At 34.4% G+C, this 22,629-nt stretch overlaps 1 protein-coding gene across 2 annotated transcripts in view; it reads right to left on the reverse strand.

Annotated features, from left to right (window-relative positions):
- Positions 1-22,629, reverse strand: part of NCAM2 (neural cell adhesion molecule 2) — a 530,165-nt gene that overhangs the window by 139,170 nt on the left and 368,366 nt on the right. For both annotated transcript variants that reach the window (XM_043892666.1, XM_043892667.1), the window contains exon 8: positions 21,820-21,965. In XM_043892666.1, the coding sequence (XP_043748601.1) occupies positions 21,820-21,965 (146 nt within the window). The remainder of the gene's footprint in view (positions 1-21,819; positions 21,966-22,629) is intronic.

Consider the following 22,629-nt stretch of genomic DNA (forward strand, 5'->3'; position numbering starts at 1 on the left):
TTAGTTACTCAACATTTTTATCTATGTTTGCAATTGTTTTACAATAAGCAACAATATAGCTGAAATTAACAGAAATTTAGGAAGAATAGAATTTGTTCCATTTCTGGAAGGAGTGTGATTCCCTGAGAAATAAGTCATTTTCAGAGTTAGCACTGTCTCTGTAATAATGCACAATATGCATTTGACTAGAAGACCAAAGTCATTTCTTCTTATTTCATATACCAAAGGGCATCTTTCTCTCTGTGCTACAAAAATATATTACCCATTTCTGAAAGAAAATTCATTTATATATTGGCTTTGATTCACCACCTACAGAAGATTCATTTAAGACATCAGATATTTGACTGAGACAGGTTAATTGGTGTATTAGCTGTTCATGTAGTATTTTCAGTTTCTATCACTGCATTAAGATGATTGGAAAGTAAAGTGTCTGACCGTACATTATTCTTTCAATCTTTTACAAAAAGACACTCTCAGAAATTTGACTGGATATATCTTCTGCCTTTCTGAAGGTCAACTTAAGAACTGCTTGCTTGTGTGGTATTTCAGCATTTTTATAAAATGATTATTCATAGCACTTATTGTCCTTTCATTAATCTCTTAATCAAATATCTATGTGAAAACTATTATCTTGAGTTTAGTACAAAATAAACATTTCGTTTAACTGTTGTACATTTGAAATTACATAACGTATATCATGGTTACTTTGTGGCTTTACTTGACTAGACTTCATTGTCAAATTTAGAATTCATTTGCAGCAAACAATACATCTGAGGTGGTCAGAATTCCCTTCCTTCTTCCTCACATGTATGCCTTTGAATGGTTTTAGGGTCACTGACGCTTTCAGCCTTTTGAGAAATGGTGGTTCACGTCAGTTACTCAATATTTTTTGTATGTGTGCAATTGTTTTACAATAAGTGTCCAGGCACAGGGGATACAAGCTGAGCAAAACAGAGTAACTTCCACCCTTAGCAGAATTTAACTTTAAATGAGCAGACAGATATCATTTTAAAAATGAAATACAAATAAACTGAAAAATACCACAGGTTCATTGTGGGGATATTATCGAAGGGGTGGGTTAGAGTCAGAGGTATATTCCTTGATACACTGAAGTGTGGACTGGAATCTGGAAATGGTGAAAGAGGCAGTGGTGTAGAGAGAATTCAGTGTTGTAGAGAGAATATGCCACCAGAAGGCTTCTGGAAAACCTGAGAGAACACAGCAGCTGTAGAAAAAAAGGCTGAGAGCACATGGGATCCCCTGACATTGGGGGCGGATAGAGAACCAACCCATGGAGAACCCAAGATACACAGACGCAAGGCAAGTTTTCACCTTTTGGTTACATATTATTTTTTCTCATTATATGGTTTGGATTTTTTGGGGGAGTGGATTTTTTATTAGATATTCTGTTTGCATTATTTTAAATTGCATTCCATTGCATCTCTATTGAATGTAAATTAAATTTAGTTTCAAATATGTAGAGGTAGCAACAAGACATAACTGTTAAATGCATAAAAAAGGAAACAGACTCTTTCCAAAGGTTATTGGAATTAATTTATGCAAACTTCTCAAAATCATAGGATTCCTATATTTATTCTTAGCATTAAGGCCTCTTTCCTCTGGGCTTGATCTGACCTTCCTAATTTTATTCCTATTTTCATATTATGAAATAAACTTATGTACATTTACCCTTCCTCTAAGGATTGTAAACTGATGAAATAAAGAGTAATATGTCCAGGAAAATTTCTTAACTTACAGTTTCTTCACTGGTTATAGGCCTTCTTGGTTTTATACAGACATAAGCTCTGTGTTACTATTCAATGACTTTAAATCTGTGGGTATTAATAATTATGCATCACATTTCCAAAATTTATATGTTACTTAAAGTTATATGAATTATCCCAACTGTATTTCTATATCACTATTACTTATTATGATTATTCATTGTGACTGGAGTTCTAAGCAAATAAATTAGAGTAAAAGAAATGTGTTTGTAGTATAGCTGATCATACTCTGGCAATGCTATTGCTTACTCTGAATGACAAGATAGCTACTTTTATCAAATCCAAAGATAACAGAACAGTGTATTTCATCTCAAGATTTTTCAGAAAATTCAGGACATGGGAATTCAAGCCATAAGTGTGGGGCTAGTATAGAAAGCCAGTAGGAAAATCCCACAGATTCAAGCTATCAATCCATGTAAAATTTCATTGCTTTCTTCAAGGTTAAGCAACTATGAAAAACAAGATGGTCACTACTGTTTTTGATAATCATTGCTTTTTCCAATTTTTTCTGTATATCCTTCATAATGGAAAAGAGCAAAGTAACAACAACTGCTTATTAAAAAATGAATAAGAGATAAAGAGGCCAAGAAGATATTAAAATCTAAAAGTTATATCTTATTTGAGCTAAATTTTAGTTTCAGGGCACACAACACTGCAAAGATAGAAAGGAGATCTAAAAGAATGAGGCACATTATACATTGAAATCCTTCCTATTTAACAATTTATTATAAGATGGTCAGAGGTATTGCAATGGTTTATGTACATAATTGACCTTACTTGTGAACATTGATATCACATGCTTACACTGTACTGCTCTGGAAGTAATGTAATAACTAAAATGACGACTCCTTTATTACAAGGCTTTGAATAAATGGGAGGTTTGTTTTAATGTTTTTTAAATTCAGATTTTAAAATGTTTTCTCTGTAACATAAACTTAACCAATTAGAAAACAGATGAAGTGCAATACTAAAAATACTATAATTGGAATGGCATAATATTGATAACAATTGAAGCTGCAATAGAAAGTGGGATTTCATTATGCCATCCTCCTGTCTTTGTTTTAAATTTGCATCATGCATTTTATCATGGAAATTTTTAAACAACTTAACCAAGATGGAATGTGTCCCTTTATTTTTGTCAGTTGTTAAAACATACAGAGCAGATCAGACCCAAACTAAAATCTAGAGCATACTGTTGCAGACCACTCACAAATCCATGGATTTCGTTATTGAAAGCCAGTGAGGTTTTGCTGTAATTATTTTGCAGTATTTATCACAGTGCAGGTTGGCTTATACACAATACAGAACTTTTGCTGCTTTCCCCTAGGTCTGATTAGGATTACTTAAGCTTGTGTAGGGTCAGTGCAAGACATATGATAAATGTTATTACAATCAGTGATGTAGCTAGTGACCAGTATCTAAGTGGTATGGCAAAAAATCTTGTTCAAATTATAGACAAATGAAGGATTTTTGAAAAGCAGTATCCAACAGGAAGCAGTACAATAATGTTACATGAGATGTTTAAAAAGTGCCTGACACATAGTATATATTCAATAAATTTAACAATAGGCATTATCCTCTCCTGATAGTATATCTTTATGTAAATCCCTATAACATGTTCTATAATAAAAAAAACCTCAATTTGAAGAAATACAAAATATTTTGGGAACATTCTTTCTTTGCTCTATCTAATGAGATAAATTAGGACCCTGTACTGAGCCTTCTTTGGCCACAACTCACTGGAAGCATGAAAAAGACACATGACTGCTCCAAGTATAAGTAGGTCTTTTTCCTGTCTGTTTCATTTGGATAAATTGTATTTTTCTCTTTGATTTTACTAGACATTTCTTCTGCAGTACCTAATCTTCTGTTAATCCAATCTAACCTTTATGTTTTTTTTTAAATCTCTAGAATTTTGATTTAGTCTTTTACGCTGTTATATTTCTCTGTATTATGTTCATGCTTTTCAGCTACCTTGCATACATATGCAGTATATGTATTAAAAGAAGGAGAAAAAGGATATGTGAATGTTCCTATCTACGAATACTATCACCTTTGTCAATAGATCTGTTTCTTTTGATTGATTTAGCTTTTATTTCCCTAATATGGGTTACATTTTCATGTATCTTGTATACCTCATGATTTTTATTAGATACCACATACTGTGAATTATATGCTTTGAGTGATATAAGTATTACATAAATTTAGTGATCTGATACATTATATATATATAAATAAATATATGATCTCTTTTATGAGATATTGTTAAATTACTTGAAAACAATCTTATTCTTTTGAGGCTTTTAAACTTTGCTAGGTAAGCTGGGAACAGTCTTTAGTTTAAGACTAATTCGACCGCATTACTAAAGCAGCCCACTCCAGGATTCCCGTGGTTCTTTCTGTGGCCTTGCAGTTTCCTCACACACACACGTCTCAGTACTCAGCTGAAGACCCTTGGGGACAGTGCTGAAGCTCTCTGGAGCTCTCTCTGTGTGAATTTCTTCTCCACAGAGCTCCCTCCTCTCTGGTACCCCATCCTGTGATTTCTAGCACCCTCATCATTCAAACTCAGAACCCTGGCTCCTCAACCAAGAGAAGAGAGTCAGACTCTTCACCCTTGGGCAGCAGCCTGGAAACTCTCTACATGGGACACTCAGACTATCACAGGGCTCTGTGCCATTTGTTTCTCTTCTCCCATGGATCATATGATATCCATCACGGCATAAATTTTGTCTGTTGTCATTGTTAAAATCAGAGTATAAATCAAGCCCTTCTTCATCCAATATGCCTGGAAATATGAACTCTAACAAGTATTTTAAATTGTCACTAGTCCCACACTTAACATCAGAAAATACAAGGAATTTACCACTAATGACAACGTTTTATCACATATATGCAAATCCTTATGGTATACAACACATTGCTATTAACAGTATCACTTTCACCAGCCATATATCACAAAGTAGAATACTACTTGCCAATGTGTGTGCACATTTTTCCTTCTTTTAAAAACTCACATCATTTCAAATACACATTAAATATATACATCACTGTATATATAAGAAATGTTATAAAAATAATGTGTACAATTACTGTCATATGTATTGGCAGTGTTACAGAAAATATACACTCTGTTTTAATGCATAGCTATACTGAGTGACTCATATATTTTACTTCAGTGCCTCAAAACTACATTTCAGAGAGGAGGCTCAAGAAGATAAAAAATATTTCTTAGCTCTGTGTTGAACTCTTCTCAGTTGTATTAGAGTATAACAATTATGGAATTAACAAAATCATTTTATTGGAATGCTATATATAACACATGCACATAAATACTAAAAACTAATAAGTATAAACAAAAATATCAAAACAGTTTCATCAAATCCTTTCAGTAAATAGACATAGAAACAAGCTACCTCTTAAAGATGACTAAAAATTAAAATTTTGTATAACATACAAACTCCCTTGAGCTGATTTTGTTTAGCTTTGGATTTAATTTGTTTGTTTTGTGGTAAAGTATCTCTTCATAAAGAAAAGACAAATTAAAACAATTCTGCATATACAAACTCAACTTTTTATAATTGCTAGAAGTCTTCAGTTAAAAGAGAAGGTACTCTCTAGAGAGGATCTAAGTTATCAAGATAATAAAATAATGCATAGTAGAAAGGGAGTTGCAAATGGTAACAAAATTTATTTCTTTACCAAGGGCAAAAAGATGTATCAAGGCAGTTTCAAAGTATGGAATGAATGAATGAACACTACAACCCTAAACCATAGAAAGAAAAAGACACAATGTGGACTTTGTCAGAAACATTAAAAGAGAAGGTAAAAGCCTATATTTCTATATTATATTCTTTTATTATAAAAGAAAATTATGGCTCACACAGGTCTGTGATGATCAATATTTACATTGATATATATCAATCATTAGATGATAAAAATTTACAGGTGTTATCATTAAAGGGGAGCATGGTGGAAACAGAGCCAGAAGCAGAGATGGTCTGGGAACTTATGTTACCTTTGCTACAAGAAAGAAAAAAGAAACACCCCTCAAGAAGTTTCTAATTGTGTGCTGGGATACGCAGATATAGAACGTTTAGTAAATAATTATATTACAGGGCAGATTGTTGTAAATATTATGAGAAGGTATTGGAAGAGTATAATGCAATGTGGTATCCCAAGGTGCTGATCAAAACAGCCACTTGTGATAGCTATCACTACATTTATATCTCACAATGTACATTCGAAGTTGTAGATGGATATAGTACATACACTATTGAAAATCTTCCAGCACCCAAGGACTGATGGAGGAAATGTGAAGTACTACTTGGAATAAATTAATTGATCTTCATAGTAGGACTTGAGGGGAAAATTAAAGTAATGGAGATTTGAAGTGACCTATCATGTTGGGGGCTTCCCAGGTGGCTCAGAAGGTAAAAAAAAAAAAAAAAATCAGCCCACAATGTGGGAGACCCAGGTTCGATCCCTGGGTCAGAAATATACCCTGGAGAAGGGAATGGCAACCCACTCTAGTCTTGCCTAAAGAATTCCATTGACAGAGGAGCCTGATGGGCTGCAGTCTAAGTGATCACAAAGAGTCGGACATGAATGAGCAACTAACACACACACATGCTATCATATAAAGCAGTTCTGGTAATAAAGGGATTTCCAAGTGATAGTAGAAGCTATTGGAGGCTTCTGAACAACAGAGTGACATTATCCAGCTTATTTCCAATGGACCGATTTCACCATTTTAATAAGAATAAGAAGCGGCAAGGATGCATGCATTAAAACATTTAAAAAGTTTTTTGCAATAATCTAGGCAAATACTTTGGAGGAGGGCATGACAACCCACTCCAGTATTCTTGCCTGAAGAATCTCATGCACAGAGGAATATGGTGGGCCATGGTCCACAGGGTCACAGAGACATCTGAAGTGATTCAGCATGCATGCAGGCAAATAATTATGCTGGCTTGGACCAGTGCAGTAACAGTTGGGTTTTGAGAAATTATCCCAATTTTAATATATTTAAAATAAGAATAACAGGATTTATAAAATTTGAATGTGTGTATAATAATAAATAAAAATCAAAAGATTATACCAAAAATTTTTACACTATATTACTAGAGGGAAGGAATCATCATTTAATGAGATGGGGATGACTGAGGAAGATGTGGAACTAGAGACAATGTACAGAGCTGGATTGGGTATTTTACATCAAGGTACTTATTTAATATCCAAATGTAGCTACCTGGTAGGTGACTGGATACAGACAACTAGGGTTTAGTTGAAAAGCTCATGTTAAAATTTTGAATTTTTTTGAATCTAGTTGGTAACTAAAGGCATGAGACAAAATGAATAAATCAAGGGAATAAACATAGTTAGAGAAAGGACTCTAATAGCAAACCCCAATTTAGAGCCCTAGATAATTTAGAGGTCAATTAGAAGACCAAGACTGATGAGAGAAAAATCAGGAAAGTATACCAGAAGCCATAGCTTCCCAGGTGGTAATAGTGGTAAAGAACTCTCAACTCAATGCAGGAGACATGAGACACAGGTTTGATCTCTGGATCTGGAAGATCCCCTGGAGGAGGGCATGGCAACCCACTCCAGTATTTTTGCCTGGAGAATCTCATGGACAGGAGCCTGGCAGGATACAGCCCATAGGGTTGCAAAGAGTTGGATACAACTGAAGCAACTTAGCATGCACGCATGCATACCATAAGTCAAAGTCCATGCAGCAAGAAGAAAGGATTATTTAATTGGATCAATGCTTCTCTTAGGTAAAAAAGTAAAGTTAGGTTTCTTAATTTGTGATAAAATTTAGAAAAGTGAATGTTACTAGTAACAAGCTTTCCAAAGAGCTTTTGTGGAGTCATGTGATCAAAGCCAGACTGGAATATATTCAAGAGGTAATTCTAGGAAGAATTTAGAGAGAACAGGATTAAACAACATTTTCAAGAGATTTTCAATGAATAGAGGCTCAGCCCAGATGAGATCTGGAAGTCAAATATGGTAGTTACTGGGTTGGCTAAAAAGTTTGTTCAGGTTTTTCATAACATCTTACAGAAAAATTCAAAACAACTTTCTGGCCAATCCAATATCTACCTGTCTACATATATACACAGACTTGAAATATATACTCATACATGAAGGGTGGGCTTCCCTGGTAGTTCAGATGGGAAAGCATCTGCCTGCAATGTGGGAGACCTGGGTTCGATCCCTGGGTCTGGAAGATGGCCTGGAGAAGGAACTGGCAACCCTCTCCAGTATTCTTGACTGGAAAATCCCATGAACAGAGGAGCCTGGCAGGCTACAATCAATGCGGTCACAAAGAGTCTTACACAACTGAGCGACTATCACTTTCACTTTCATAAGAAGGCTATATCTATGGTTACCCACACTGTGCATTTCACACGCATGACTCATTTATTTTGGAACTGGAAGCTTGTAGCTCTTAAGGTCCCTCATTTATTTATTCCCCTCCCACCAAATCACCTGTTCATTCTCTATATCTTTAAGTCTGTCTCTGCTGTGTTATGTCTGCTCATTTGTATTGTTTTTTAGATTTCACATATAAGTGAAATAGTAGTTTTGTCTTTCTATGTCTGAATTATTTCTGTTGGCATAATGCCCTCTAGGACCATACATGTTGCCAAGAGTTCATTCTTTTTTTATGACTGAAAAATATTTATATGTCACATCTTCTTTATCCATGCATACACTGATGGACACTTAGGGTGCTTCTGTACCTTGACTCTTATAAATAAAGGTGCAATTAAGCTAGGGATGTATATATCTTTTTGAATTGCTATTTACATTTTCTCAACATCCAAGAGTCAGACATGATTAGCAACTAAATGACTACTATTACATTTTCTGTGAATGAATACTCAGTAGTGGAACTGCTATATCATATATCATATAGTAGTTACACTTTTAGTTTTATGAGGATTCTACACAGATTTCCATAGTGGGTGCACCAATTTACATTCCCAGCAACAGTGCACAGGGCTCCCTTTTCTATACATCTTCACCAACACTTGACATTTGTTGCCTTTTTGATAATAGCCATTCCAAAAGGTGTAAGGTTATATGTCACTGTGGTTTTGATTTGGATTTCTCTGATGATTGGTGATGTTGAGCATCTTTTCATATGCCTACTTGCCATCTGTATCAGAGTATGTCAAGGCTGTATATCGTAACCCTGCTTATTTAATTTTTATGCAGAGTACATCATGAAAAATGTCAGGCAGGATGAATCACAAGCTGGAATCAAGACTGCTAGGAGAAATATCAACAACCTCAGATATGCAGATGACACCACTCTAAAGGCAGAAAGTGAGGAGGAACTAAACAGCCTCTTGATGAGGGTGAAAGAGAAGAGTGAAAAGGCTAGCTTAAAACTCAACATTCAGAAAACTAAGATCATGGCATCCAGTCCCATTACTTCATGGTAAACAGGTGGGTAAAAATGGAAACAATGACAGATTTTATTTTCTTGGGCTCAAAAATCACTGTGGATGGTGACTGCAGCCATGAAATTAAAACGCATTTGCTCGCTGGAAGAAAAGCCATGACAAACATAGGTGGCTTATTACAAAATAGAGATACTACTTTGCCAACAAAAGTTTGCATAGTCAAAGCTAGGGTTTTTCCAGTAGTAATGTACAAATGTGAGAGGTGGACCATAAAGAAGGCTGAGACTGAAGAACAGATGCTTTCAAATTATGAGGTTGGAGAAGACTCTTAAGAGTTCCTTGGACTGTGAGGAGATCAAATAAGTCAATCCTAAAGGAAATGAACCCTGAATATTCATTGGAGGACTGCTGCTAAATCTGAAACTCCAATCTTCTGGCCACCTGACACTAAGAGCCGACTCATTGGAAAAGATTTTGATGCTGGGAAAAAATGAAGCAAAAGGAGAAGAGGGCAGCAGAGAATGATATGGTTGGGTAGCATCACCAACTCAGTGGACATGAATTTGAGCAAACTCTGGGAGATAGTGAAGGACAGGGAAGCCTGGTGTGCTGCAGTCCATGGGATCGCAAACAGTCGGACGTGCCTTTGTGACTGAACAACATGTTTTTTCCAGCAGTAATGTACAAATGTGAAAGTTGGGCCATATGGAAGGCCGAGTACTGAAGAATTGAAGCTTTCTAATTGTGGTGCTGAAGAAGACTCTTTAGAGTCCCTTGGACTTCAAGGAGATCAAATGAGTCAATCAAAGGAAAGTAACCTTGAACATTCATTGGAAGTACTGATGCTGAAGCTGAATCTCCAATAATTTGGCCACCTGCTGAGAAGAGTTGACTCATTGGAAAAGAGCCTGATGCTGGGAAAGATTGAGGGCAGGAGAAGGAGGTGGAGGAAAATGAGGTAGTTGGATAGCATCACCGACTCAATGGACAAGGTGCTCTGAATTTGATGTTGGCCCACTATAGATAGGGTGATGTTGGATCCAAGGGTGGTTGAATAACTATATAATACCTTAGTATGGGTACAGATTATTGTGAGATAACAGAACTGCTGAGTCACAATATTGTATAACAGAACCTCACATAGTATGAAAGGTCAATTATTAATATATTCTAAAAAAAAAGCAAATTCATAGAAAAAAGAGTTCATATTTAGATTGGTGGTGCCCAGAGGCAGGGCTGGATCAAGGCAGTCAAAAGACACAAACTTTGTGTATTAAGTATTAAGTTTGTATATTAAGTATTAAGAATGTAAGATACAATATGATAAATATAATTAACACTACTGTAAGCTATATGTGCTATATATAACATATATCTTTATACATATATAAATTTATATTTAAATGAATATAGTTTTTTATAAAGGGAGAGAGAGAGCGTCGCTGACTCAATGGACAGAATTTGAGCAAACTCCAGGAGACAGTGGAGAATAGAGGAATCTGGCAGGCTATAGTTTATGGGGTCACAAATAGCCGGACACAACAACTGAACAACAAAAAAATTTATATATGAACACTGAGAGAGCCGTTCCTATTAGTTCTCACCATAATGAAACATTTTTTATATTCTTTAATTTTATTTATATCTGAGATACTGAATGTTCCCTAAACTTACTGTGATAACCACTTCATGATATACACAAGTCAAATAAGTATGCTGTGTGTCTTAAAGCTTATATAGCGCTTTATCCCAATTATGCCTCAATAAAACTGGAAGAAAAACAAAATTGGAAATACAGGAAAAAAGACATGCAAGAATGTTTATGTCCATTTCATGTATAATATATCATAAATATATTCTATGTGTAAATTATATCATGTTATCTACATACTATATGCTATAATATATGTATGTGCTAGCTGCTCAGTCATGTCCAATTCTTTCAGAACGCAGGGACTCTAACCAGCTAGGCTCCCCTGTCCATTGAATTCTCCAGCAAAGAATATTGGAGTGGATAGTCATTCCCTTCTCCAAGGGATCTTCCCAACCAAGGGATCGAATTTGGTCTCCCACTTTGTGGGCAGATTCTTTCCCATCTGAACCACCAGGGAATAATTTATATTAAAGCAACAATGAAATAGTTTTGAATTCTGATGGGAAAAATAATGTGGTGAGTAAAAAAAAAAAGTTAGGAAAAGAGAAGTGATTGTGCTAATGTCTATGATATGTTAGAAAGGCTGGAACTAGTATCTACATTGAAAACTTGAATATTACATTCATAGTAACATAAGGTTCACCTACGCATGATGTAGATGCAATAATTGGAACTGGTTACAGTGTCCTTTTGACTGTTTTTATTAGTAAATGAGGAACCAGTTCAACAGCTGAGCTTTCTTAGGACAGAGGAGGTTTGTGAACTTGAGCATGGAGGAGATATAGTTGCCAAGAAAATATGGGCCAAGTACTGCAAAACAGAGAGCATGCATTAAGCTATGGGTCACAGTTTTAAAGGGAGATCATTCAGAATGATTCCAGCTAAGTTTAGCTGTCCTCCAACACATGTGGTATAGACATTGAGGTTTGTTAAAGGATAACTGGCATTTTTCTGGAAATAGTTTTCAAAGCAAAAAAAAAAGACTGAAGAGTGTATATATGATAATGATTATAACAGACAATGAAACTTAAGCTGGGGAATAAAAGAAGTTAATAGAGTGGGTGATTTGAGTCAGGGAAAAGATGATAGAATCCACAGATATTAAAATTATATCATTTCTATGTATTTGGTAGACTATAAATATGATGTTCTTATAAGTAGAAACACTGTCAAATATGACTTAAAAAAAAATCAGGCATCCAAGAATGAAGAACTTGGAAAGTAGAATAAGAACTTCTGTGGATTACAAAACAACAGCAATGATGGTGCTTTAAGATACAGATCATGACAATACATAATAGCCAAGGAAGAGTCTCCTAAGAGGGATTTTTCCCTCAGTAAACACAACTACTTGATATATGACTGAACATAGTTATTACTGAAGATCTTTGTTTAATATACATTATTTAAGTTTATTATCTGTTAATCCATGAGTAAAAGTAGTGATGGGATTATAGTAACCATGCTAAAGTACTTTTCATTAATATGTATTCAATTTTACAAATTAATTATCATGTAACTAACATTCTTTTATACATTTGTTTTTGCTTCATGCTTAAAATTGACAATACAATTTATCAAATGTATTTTTGCAAGTTCCTTACTGGAATGTTTACTGAAATATTTTCAGATATCTGTGTCTAACTGTCTACATGTACAGCAATTCATTAAAATTTATTTCATTTTGTTCTTGAACTTACTGTCTTCCACTAAAATACTGCATAAATAAATCAAAGTTACATTTACTAGGAAATTTGTTATTTTTGTTAAGTCTATGGATATTCACTGAAATCTACATATTTCTTTGTCTACATTATTTTATATTTTCCTCTAAGGTAGTAGATTCCTTCAAAAGATAAAGTAAATAACATATGAAGTCTAAAGCAGAATATGGCATTTACAAGAAAAGGTGATATTATTTTCTGCTATAAAGACAAAGAAAACTAACTTTCAGTATGTAAATAATGTTTTTCCCAGGATAATCATGGTAAAATTGTCAACTAATATATTATCCTATGAAAAAGATAATAGTTTCTTTCTGCTAGAAATACTTATGTATATTTTAAAATAACCATTCACTAATAAATACTTTAAAAAGAAAAATGATATTTTTTATTTTTTAATTGTTTCCTAGAATTTCCTTAAAAATGTTTTTTTTTTAATTACATTTTGGACTTATGACTAGTCATCTTAGAAACTTTTTATTTGAGCTGTGAGCTGGAAAAGAAATTTCAGAAAGTTGTAAATGATTGAAAATCCACTTTTCAACAAGCTCAGAAGCATCCCAGGAAGATTTCCAACATGCCTAATTATATTCTACCATCTACCATCTACATCAGATGAGGAAGAGAAGTATCCATTTGCCTACTGCCCAGCAGGGATCTACAATACTGCTCTCAGAGCACTACAATGAAAAAATGCATTAGGATGATTTTAAAAATGTCACTCATATACAAAATCCTTCAGAAAAGCCCATTATCTGAGGAAAGACAAAAAAAAACACTGGCATTAAAATCTACAGGTGCCAGAAGCATGCTCTTTACCATTCTTCTCTACAATCAGAAACTCTTCTTTTCCCAATGTAGAGACATTACCAAAGCAATCAGCTTTTCATGTACAGATAAGCTACATGGAAGGAAATTGCAAATACATTGCCTCATATCTTAAGTTATTATAAAATCATAAACTGAAAGATTAGTAAATATCTGAATTTAAAACGGAATTCACATGGAAATAAAAAGTGTATCTTAAAATATATGATTATCTACTGATTCAAGAGAAAGATGTACAGAAGAGTGAAATGTTGGAGTTTGATGGAGATTTATTTTATCAATCATGGAACTGAAAAATAAATCAACTTACCTAAAGCCACAGAGAAGGTAAGTGGCAAATCCAGAAACTGAAATAAAGAATCACTGTTGCAACTAAGTCATTTTATTTGAAATGGGGATACAATTCAAACATATTTGAAATTCATGAGCTATACAAACAAATTATTTGTATATATCTTATTTTATGTATAGCTGCATTGGATATCTAGATCACATTAATTTCAGTGTTGGTGTGTCTTTTCATGTGTGTGTGGGGGGGTGGGTGCTGTGATGAAAGAAATATAGTAAGTTTAAAGGTAGAGGTTCTCTACAGGGTGCCCACACAAGAGCAATTTTGAGGAGTTTCAAAATAAAGCTCCCTAATCACTGTCAGAGATACTGTAAGAATACTTAGAAACTGGTGTTGTTCCTGGTCATAGCAAACACCCTCTTCCCACAACACAAGAAACGACTCTACACATGGACATCAGCAGATGGTTAATACTGAATTCAGGTTGAATATATTCTTTGAAGACGAAGATGGATAAGCTTTATACAGTCAGCAAAAACAACTGGGAGCTGACTGTGGCTCAGATCATGAACTCCTTATTGCAAAATTCAGACTTGAAGAAAGTAGGAAAAATCACTTGGTCATTCATGTATGACCTAAGTCAAACCCCTTATGATTATACACAGGAAGTGACAAATAGATTCAAGGGAGAAGATCTGATAGACAGAGTGCTTTAAGAACTATGGAAGGAGGTTCATGGCATTTCAAGGAGACAGTGATCAAAACAATCCCCAAGAAAAAGAAATGGAAAAAGGCAAAGTGATTGTCTGAGGAGGCCTTACAAACAGCTGAGAAGAGAAGTGAAAGGCCAAGGAGAAAAGGAAAGATATTCCGATCTGAATGCAGAGTTCCAAAGACTAGCAAGGAGAGATAAGAAAGCTGTCCTCAGTGATCAATGCAAAGAAATAGAGGAAAACAATAGAATGGCAAACACTAGAGATCTCTTTAAGAAAATTAGAGATACCAAGGAAACATTTCATGCAGATACAGATACAATGAAGGACAGAAATGGTATGGATCTAACAGAAGCAGAAGAAATTAAGAAGAGGTGGCAAGAATACACAAAAGAACGATACAAAAAAGATCTTCATGACCCAGATAACCACCATGGTGTAATCACTCACCTAGAGCCAGACATCCTGGAGTGTGAAGTCAAGTGAGGAAGCATCACTATGAACAAAGCTAGTGGAGGTGATGGAATTCCAGTTGAGCTATTTCATATCCTAAAAGATGATGCTGTGAAACTGCTGCACACAATATGCCAGCAAATTTGGAAACATAAACAGTGGCCACAGGACTGGAAAAGGTCAGTTTTCATTCCAATCTCAAAGAAGTGAAAGTGAAGTCATTCAGTCGTGTTCAACTCTTTGCGACCCCATGGACTTTAACCTACCAAGCTCTACCATCAACTGGATTTTCTAGGCAAGAGTACTGGAGTGGGTTGCCATTTCCTTCTCCAGAGGATCTTCCCAACCCAGGGATCAAACCCAGGTCTCCCACATTGTAGGCAGACACTTTTACCATCTAAGCCACCAGGGAAGTCCAAAGAAAGGCAGTGCCAAAGAATGTTCAAACTACTGCAGAAATGCACTCATCTCACACACTAGCAAATTAATGCTCAAAGTCCTCCAAGCAAGGCTTCAGCAGTACGTGAACTGAGAACTTTCAGATATTCCAGCTGGTTTTAGAAAAGGCAGAGGAACCAGAGATCAAATTGCCAATATCCATTGGAACATGAAAAAAACAAGAGAATTCCAGAAAAACATCTATTTCTGTTTCACTGGCTACACTAAAGCCTTTGACTGTGTGGATCACAACAAATTATAGAAGATCCTTAAAGAGATGGGAATACCAGTCCATCTTACCTGCCTCCTGAGAAACCTGTATGCAGGTAAGGAAGCAACAGTTAAAACCTGACATGGAACAACAGACTGGTTCAAAACTGGGAAAGGAGTATGATGACAAGGCTGTACATTGTCACCACGCTTATATGCAGAATACATCACGAGAAATGTCAGGTTGGATGAAGCACAAGCTGGAATCAAGATTGCCGGGAGAAACATCAATAACCTCAGATGCAGATGACACCACCCTTATGGCAGAAAGTGAAGAGGGACTAAAAAGCCTCTTGATGAAGGTAAAAGACGAGAGTGGAAAAAGCTGGCTTAAAATTCAACATTCAGAAAACAAAAATGGCATCTGATCCCATCACTTCATGGGAAAGAGATGAGAAACAATGGAAACAGTGACAGATTTTATTTTCTTGGGCTCCAAAATCATTGCAGATGGTGACTGCAGCATGAAACTAAAAGACACTTGCTCCTTGGAAGAAAAGTCATGACAAACCTAGACAGCATATTATAAACCAAAACATCACTTTGCCAACAAATTCCATATAGTCAAAGCTATAATTTTTCCAGTAGTCACATGTGGATGTGAAAGTTGGACTATGAAGAAGGCTGAGCATCAAAGAATTGATGCTTTTGAACTGTGGGGTTGCAGAAGACCCTTGAGAGTCCCTTGGATTGCAAAGGAATCAAACCAGTCAACCATAAAGGAAATCATTCCTGAATGTTCATTGGAAGGACTGATGTTGAATCTGTAGCTCCAACACTTTGGCCACCTGATGTGAAGAGCTGACTCGTTAGAAAAGACCTGAATGCTTGGCAAGATTCAAGGCACAAAGATAAAGCAACGACAGAGAATGATATGGTTGGATGGCATCACTGACTCAATGGACATGAGCAAGCTTTGGGTGATGGTAAAGTATAGGTAAGCCTGGCATGCTGCAGTCCATGGGGCCACAAAGAGTCAGACAGGACTGAACAACATGGTACATTTGAAACTCTGGAAGAGAGACTTAGACATTTTCCAGGGAGAAAGGCTCAGACAAGTACACATGTGTACATCTCTGTATGTGATTCTGATGTACAACCTTGGTTTGGTACCTCTCACCCCTTCCCCTGATTATTAACTCAAATTTTAATATCACAACAAGGCAGAATATTGGGATAACTAATATTATTTAAGATTTTCTAATATAATGTAATGTCAAATTAAAGAATTTTCTTTTAGACATTGATAATCATACAAACTGTTATACAGAAATTTATGGAAATGGAATTCTATCACTTGGAATAACACATTTAATTATCTACAATCCCTGATTCGTGGATCGTCTCTGCAATTTCATAAATTCCCTTCACTCTTTTGTGATACAGTCACCTACAGTAAGTAATATGTCTAGTTCAACCGGATATGGCTGTCTTTAAAATATCTGAACAACCATATCATGATTGCTTTTTCAATTATTTAGTAAAACATTTTTGCTGGTTTTATTTGTCCCTAGTTGTTGTTATTGTTGCTTTTATCAATCTTAATATCAGGCACTAAGAATTGCCTATAATTACACCCTAGAATGCATCTTCAGGATTTGGTAAAGAAGTATTAATAAAGTTCCTTATAAAAATACAGGTGTAAAAATTTTGCAAAGTATAACTACTTACAAAGGTACATTAAAAATAATTATAAACTGTCTTTTATTATTAAAGATGATGTTATAAATATGTCACCATATATCAGTTTTTCATTTCACTGCAAGTTTTATAATAAAGTGCAGATATTTGAAACACTGCTGTCTTTCTTAAATGAGTAATTGTGGCTTTGGCAGTCTCATTTTGTAAATTGTATTAAGAGATAAAAGAAGTTGAAAATCTTAAGTTGTTTTCTATAATATAAAGGTGTTGCAAAGTACACCATTAACTTTTTTTAACTTTCATTTTAAATCAGTCTAAGCAGTTTTAACAGTTCGGAAGGAAAACTGCTTAGACTGATTTAAAAAGAAAGTTAAAAAAAGTTAATGGTGTAATCCAACTCTTACATCCATACATGACCACAGTGGTCATGTATAGATGTGAGAGTTGGACTGTGAAGAAAGCTGAGCGCCGAAAAATTGATGCTTTTGAACTGTGGTGTTGGAGAAGCCTCTTGAGAGTCCCCTGGACTGCAAGATCCAACCAGTCCATCCTGAAGGAGATCAGTCCTGAGTGTTCATTGGAAGGACTGATGCTGAAGCTGAAACTCCAATACTTTGGCCACCTCATGCGAAGAGTTGACTCACTGGAAAAGACCCTGATGCTGGGAGGGATTGGGGGCATGAGTTTGAGTAAACTCTGGGAGTTTGACGGACAGGGAGGCCTGGCGTGCTGCGATTCATGGGGTTGCAAAGAGTTGGACACGACTGAGTGACTGAACTGAACTGAACTGAAGCAGTTTTCGTCAGCCTAAACAAATCTAAAGGAGGTGTTCTGAAGATGATATACTTTCCAAAAAGCGCCAATGCAGAGGCCTGTCAGAAGAACAAGCTGAACTAAGTCTGTGATAGCACAGAAAAATATGCCAAAGCTATATCTGGAGGCTGTAGAAGTCCACTTATATACTTAAAATTTCTATTTTGATATGAAATTTCACATTTCAAAATTGCATATTCATAAGTGAAACACTGCTAATTTTAAATATGCCTTGATTCCTCTCCTGAACAGTGCACTATGAAGCAGAAAACATTTTTTGTTTTACACTGCTGTATTCTTTGTGCATAGGACAGCACATGGAAACATAAAAGCCCTCAATAAAAGATGTTGATGGTTGTCAAATGAACTTGGGCAAATGGTATAGGAAACATTAGCAATGGAAATTTCTGTTACTTTAAAGATTATTTTACTGTTTACATTTTACTAAATGTAATTTTCAAGAACTCATATTTGCTTTAGAATGAAAAAAGCAGGAAATACAAAAAGGCTAATATAACCTTCATATTTTATATATATATAAAATTAAGAATTTTTAGTAGAGATTTTCATATAATGTGAAAAACTCACTCCATTATCCTTTGCCCTCCATTAAAAGCGGTTTACATAAATGAATCATTTAAAACCACTCTAGAAGTTTCCTTTAGGTCCAAACTGTACCTACTCAGAAAATAATATCATAGAGCATAAAACAATGTAATAATGAACACAATAGTAAAATTATCAATACCTTTATGCTAAGAATTTAATTTGATATAAATTTTAAAACATATTATCAAAGAATTGTCTCTCTTTATGGTTTCTAGAAATCCCTTTTGTCTTGGTATTTTATTCTGTAAGAACATTTGAAGCATGGTACAGATCATAGTGCCTCAATTCATGGAGAAAAATGCTTGTCACTTTTCTACAATCAAAATAGAAACACTTTGGTACAACTATGACTTCCGCATGTAAGTATAAAGATAACTGTTAAAGTATACTTTTTATACTTTGTATTGTTTCTTTTTAACCTTCAATGTCAGTGTAAATACATCTATTTATGTGAAGCAATAGAAAGCAATCTGGACTTAAAGAACTAAAGTTAACAGTGAATCAGTAAGTATGGTTGTTTTCTTTGACACAGAAAAAAAAAAACAGTTTTCAAATAAATGCAAAAGAACAGATAATCCTATTATTTTAATCACAAAGTTTGAGCTGATCTAAACTCAGACTATGACCAGCATTTCATATTTTACTTCAGCAAAATAAAAATAAGTTATTTTTTGAAGCTAAATCACTATTTTTTTCCCTAATTTAAAACAAATTTAAATTTATTTTGGCCACATTGTAGGCATGTGAGATCTTAGGTCCTGACCAGAGATCAAACCCACACACCCTGCATCGGAAGCCCAGAGTCTTAACTACCAGTCAGGGAAGTTCCACTATACTTTATTTACTGAGTTTATTGGCATCATTTTGAAGGATCATTTGGTGTTAAGGACTAAAAATTAAATGAGTTTTTTCTACTAAGATTTGTGAACTTTCTATCCATTAATTAATAATGTAGTATGTGTATTTACTGGAGGGAAGGGCTTGACCTCACAAATAGAAATATCTCCCCAAGGCAGGGATTAAACCCAGATCTCCCGAATTGCAGGCAGATTCTTTACCAGCTGAGCCACAGGGAAGCCCAAGAATACTGGAGTGGGTAGCCTATCCCTTCTCCAGCAGATCTTCCCAACACAGGAATAGAACCCAGGTCTCCTGCATTGCAGATGGAGTCTTTACCTACTGAGCTACAAGGGAATCAAATTAAACGAGTTTTTGCTACTAGATTTGTGAACTTTCTACCCATTAATTAACAATGTAGCATATTTATTTATTGGAGGGAAGTGCTTGAACTCACAAATAGAAGAAAGGCAAATAGGGTTTGTTCTCAAAATTTTATAGCCAAACTTTGAATCATGTTAATTTGATGCAAGTTTGAAATAAAAGAAGCGTTTTAAAACTATGGTATGTGTACCAGTGAAGGTGCATATGCTAAGTTTAGGGCTTATTTTGAAACAAATTTGACTCTATAGTTTCATATTTACTTTGATGTGAATTTTAAAATGTGACATCTTTTTGCTTATAATTAAAATAAAAACCTAATTTAAAGAAAAAAATTAAGTGTATGACAGTCCAGGCAGCATGTAAATATGGAAAAGAAATGAAACTGATGGTCAAATGACTGAAGTTTGAAAAATTCTGCTTTAAAACAGAATTCATGGCTATACCATTTCAACTACTTCTTACTCAGTGTAGAGTGGGCTTAATTTCTAGTGGAGGCAGCAGAGGATGTGTCTGACTCAATGAACCTGAATTCAGGCAAACTGGGAGATGGCAGGGGACAGATTACAGATCAGGCTTTATCTCTTAGAGTAATCTGAGAATCTCTCCTCATCTAGGATTGGAAGTAAGTCTCTGATTACTTGATAATGTTTTAAGGCTAAAGTAAGTGAATATAATGAGTCTCTCATTATTGTTATGTATATAAGAAAACATCAATTAAATGAAAAATGAAAGCTATGTTTGAGAAGAGACCTATCAGAAAATTTATAAAAAATAATGAAAGTATGAGTTAGGAATATGAAGGTATGATTAATAAAGGCTTACAAACATGATAATCATTGTTGGGTGATCTTCTCCAAGGAAATGTACTAAATTGACATAAGAACTATCCACAGTTTTATATATCTAATTTTTGGACAGTTTTAAAGTATGTTATGGAAATATAACTCCTTTCAGATTTGGCAATATACCATAGTAATACCTATGCTTATTTGTTAAGAAAATATTAAAGCAAACTCTATACTGTTTTTCTGGGTTGCCAGAAGAATGCAAATTTCATTCACATTTTAGAAATTTGATTTTCAACTTGCATATATAAAATAAGTATATCAAAATAGTGTAACTATTGCCAAAAAAGATATACTATCTAAAAAATGGCATCATGAAGAAAATATGAGACAAACAAGGCTGATGTATGGGAATATATTCTTTCAAAAGATAAATAGTAAACGGCCAGGGAGAAGCCTATTATGTCAATGTATGGAATTAGCATGTTGTCAAAATTGCAAGATGAGTTGGAAGAATAGAAGCATATTTTGGATCAACTGACTTCACAATTTTCCACTATCAGTGTTGTTAAATCAAAGGTACTTATATTTTGGAAATTATTTTCTTCTATGGCAATTGACTTAAATGAATGAAAGAGGTTTAAAGGAGGTTGCTCTTTAACACTGAGAAAGAAAAGAGATATGTAAATTATATGTAAGTTTAATCTCATTATTTTTACATGTGTGAAAATGCCAATTCAGTTAACATAAATTATGTAAAAGCAGAAATCTACTTTCCTAATGCACAAAGAAAATATGAAAGAGTTAAGAGTTAAATGACAGCCAGGATTTTGTAAATGTAAATTATTTTCATTTTCATAGTACAAGGTAGAGGAATTGAAATTCCAGTAAGGTATTTTATGGATTCAGTGTATACCAAACGTTTGTATGTAGGAAAACTTAACAGTTTAAAACTTCGTGTCTTAATGAGAAACATCTTTAATATTAAAATTTGACATTTTTCTCTTATGAATTTATTTTTAGGTTGACTGTGATAGTTATCTTTTCAAAAAATAAATCATTCTTGCATTTCTACAAGTTACTTGGTGAATTGGAGACCAATACGAGATTTAATTATATAGAAAACACTGCACATACAATGCTTTTGAAAATCACTGTATATTAAATTGCTGTTACCTTATCACCTTCAGAAAAAGTGATGCCATCCACTGCTCTTTTCCAGGTGATTGCTGGAATAGGCTCCCCTTCTGCTTCACATATGAGTGTGACTTGACCATTCTCATACGTAGTCTCATTTTTAAGCTGTATTATGTGAGGCTGTACTGTAAAAAATATACACATTACTCGATCTGTATTAAAAAAAAATATTATTATTCATAGTGGGCATTTCAGTACACAATAGCATAGTATGAAATGACTAATGTTGCAGTGGTTATAGTGCCATGCTTGCTTCATAAGAGTGCCAGGAGAGTTGCAAATTATAGGAGAAAGAGCTTTAAAAATAATGTTCATAGATTACGATTATAAAAATAATTTGAAGTGGTTTAGAAACCAATAGAAAAATATAATTCTTTCCAAGATTTTGTCAACTAAAGCTATTTAATTTTTTCCTCTTAAAGCTACAAAATCAAAATGTCCTCTTAAAACCACAAGTGTACTTACTATGTGTGTGTGTCTGTGTATGACATTTGCTTTTGCAGTGATTATCTCTTAAACTTTAGCAATAGTTTCACAAAAGGGGGGTAAATAGTGACTGTACCCTGAATACATAGTAAGTGTAACTATGTATAATACTTAAAATACTTAACAAGTAAATATATATACATACTATTTATCTTTTTTATTACAGTTGATTTATTTTGCCCTTAGATTGTTTTAATATTATTAGACATAAGAGATAATTATTTCTTTATAGTTATGACAGCTAGAAAACCAAACCATCATGTCTACTAATTTAAATTATATTAATATTAAAAACATGTCCCT

Source organism: Cervus elaphus, chromosome 31, assembly GCF_910594005.1.
Source record: "Cervus elaphus chromosome 31, mCerEla1.1, whole genome shotgun sequence".
In the NCBI taxonomy this organism is placed as follows: domain Eukaryota; kingdom Metazoa; phylum Chordata; class Mammalia; order Artiodactyla; family Cervidae; genus Cervus; species Cervus elaphus.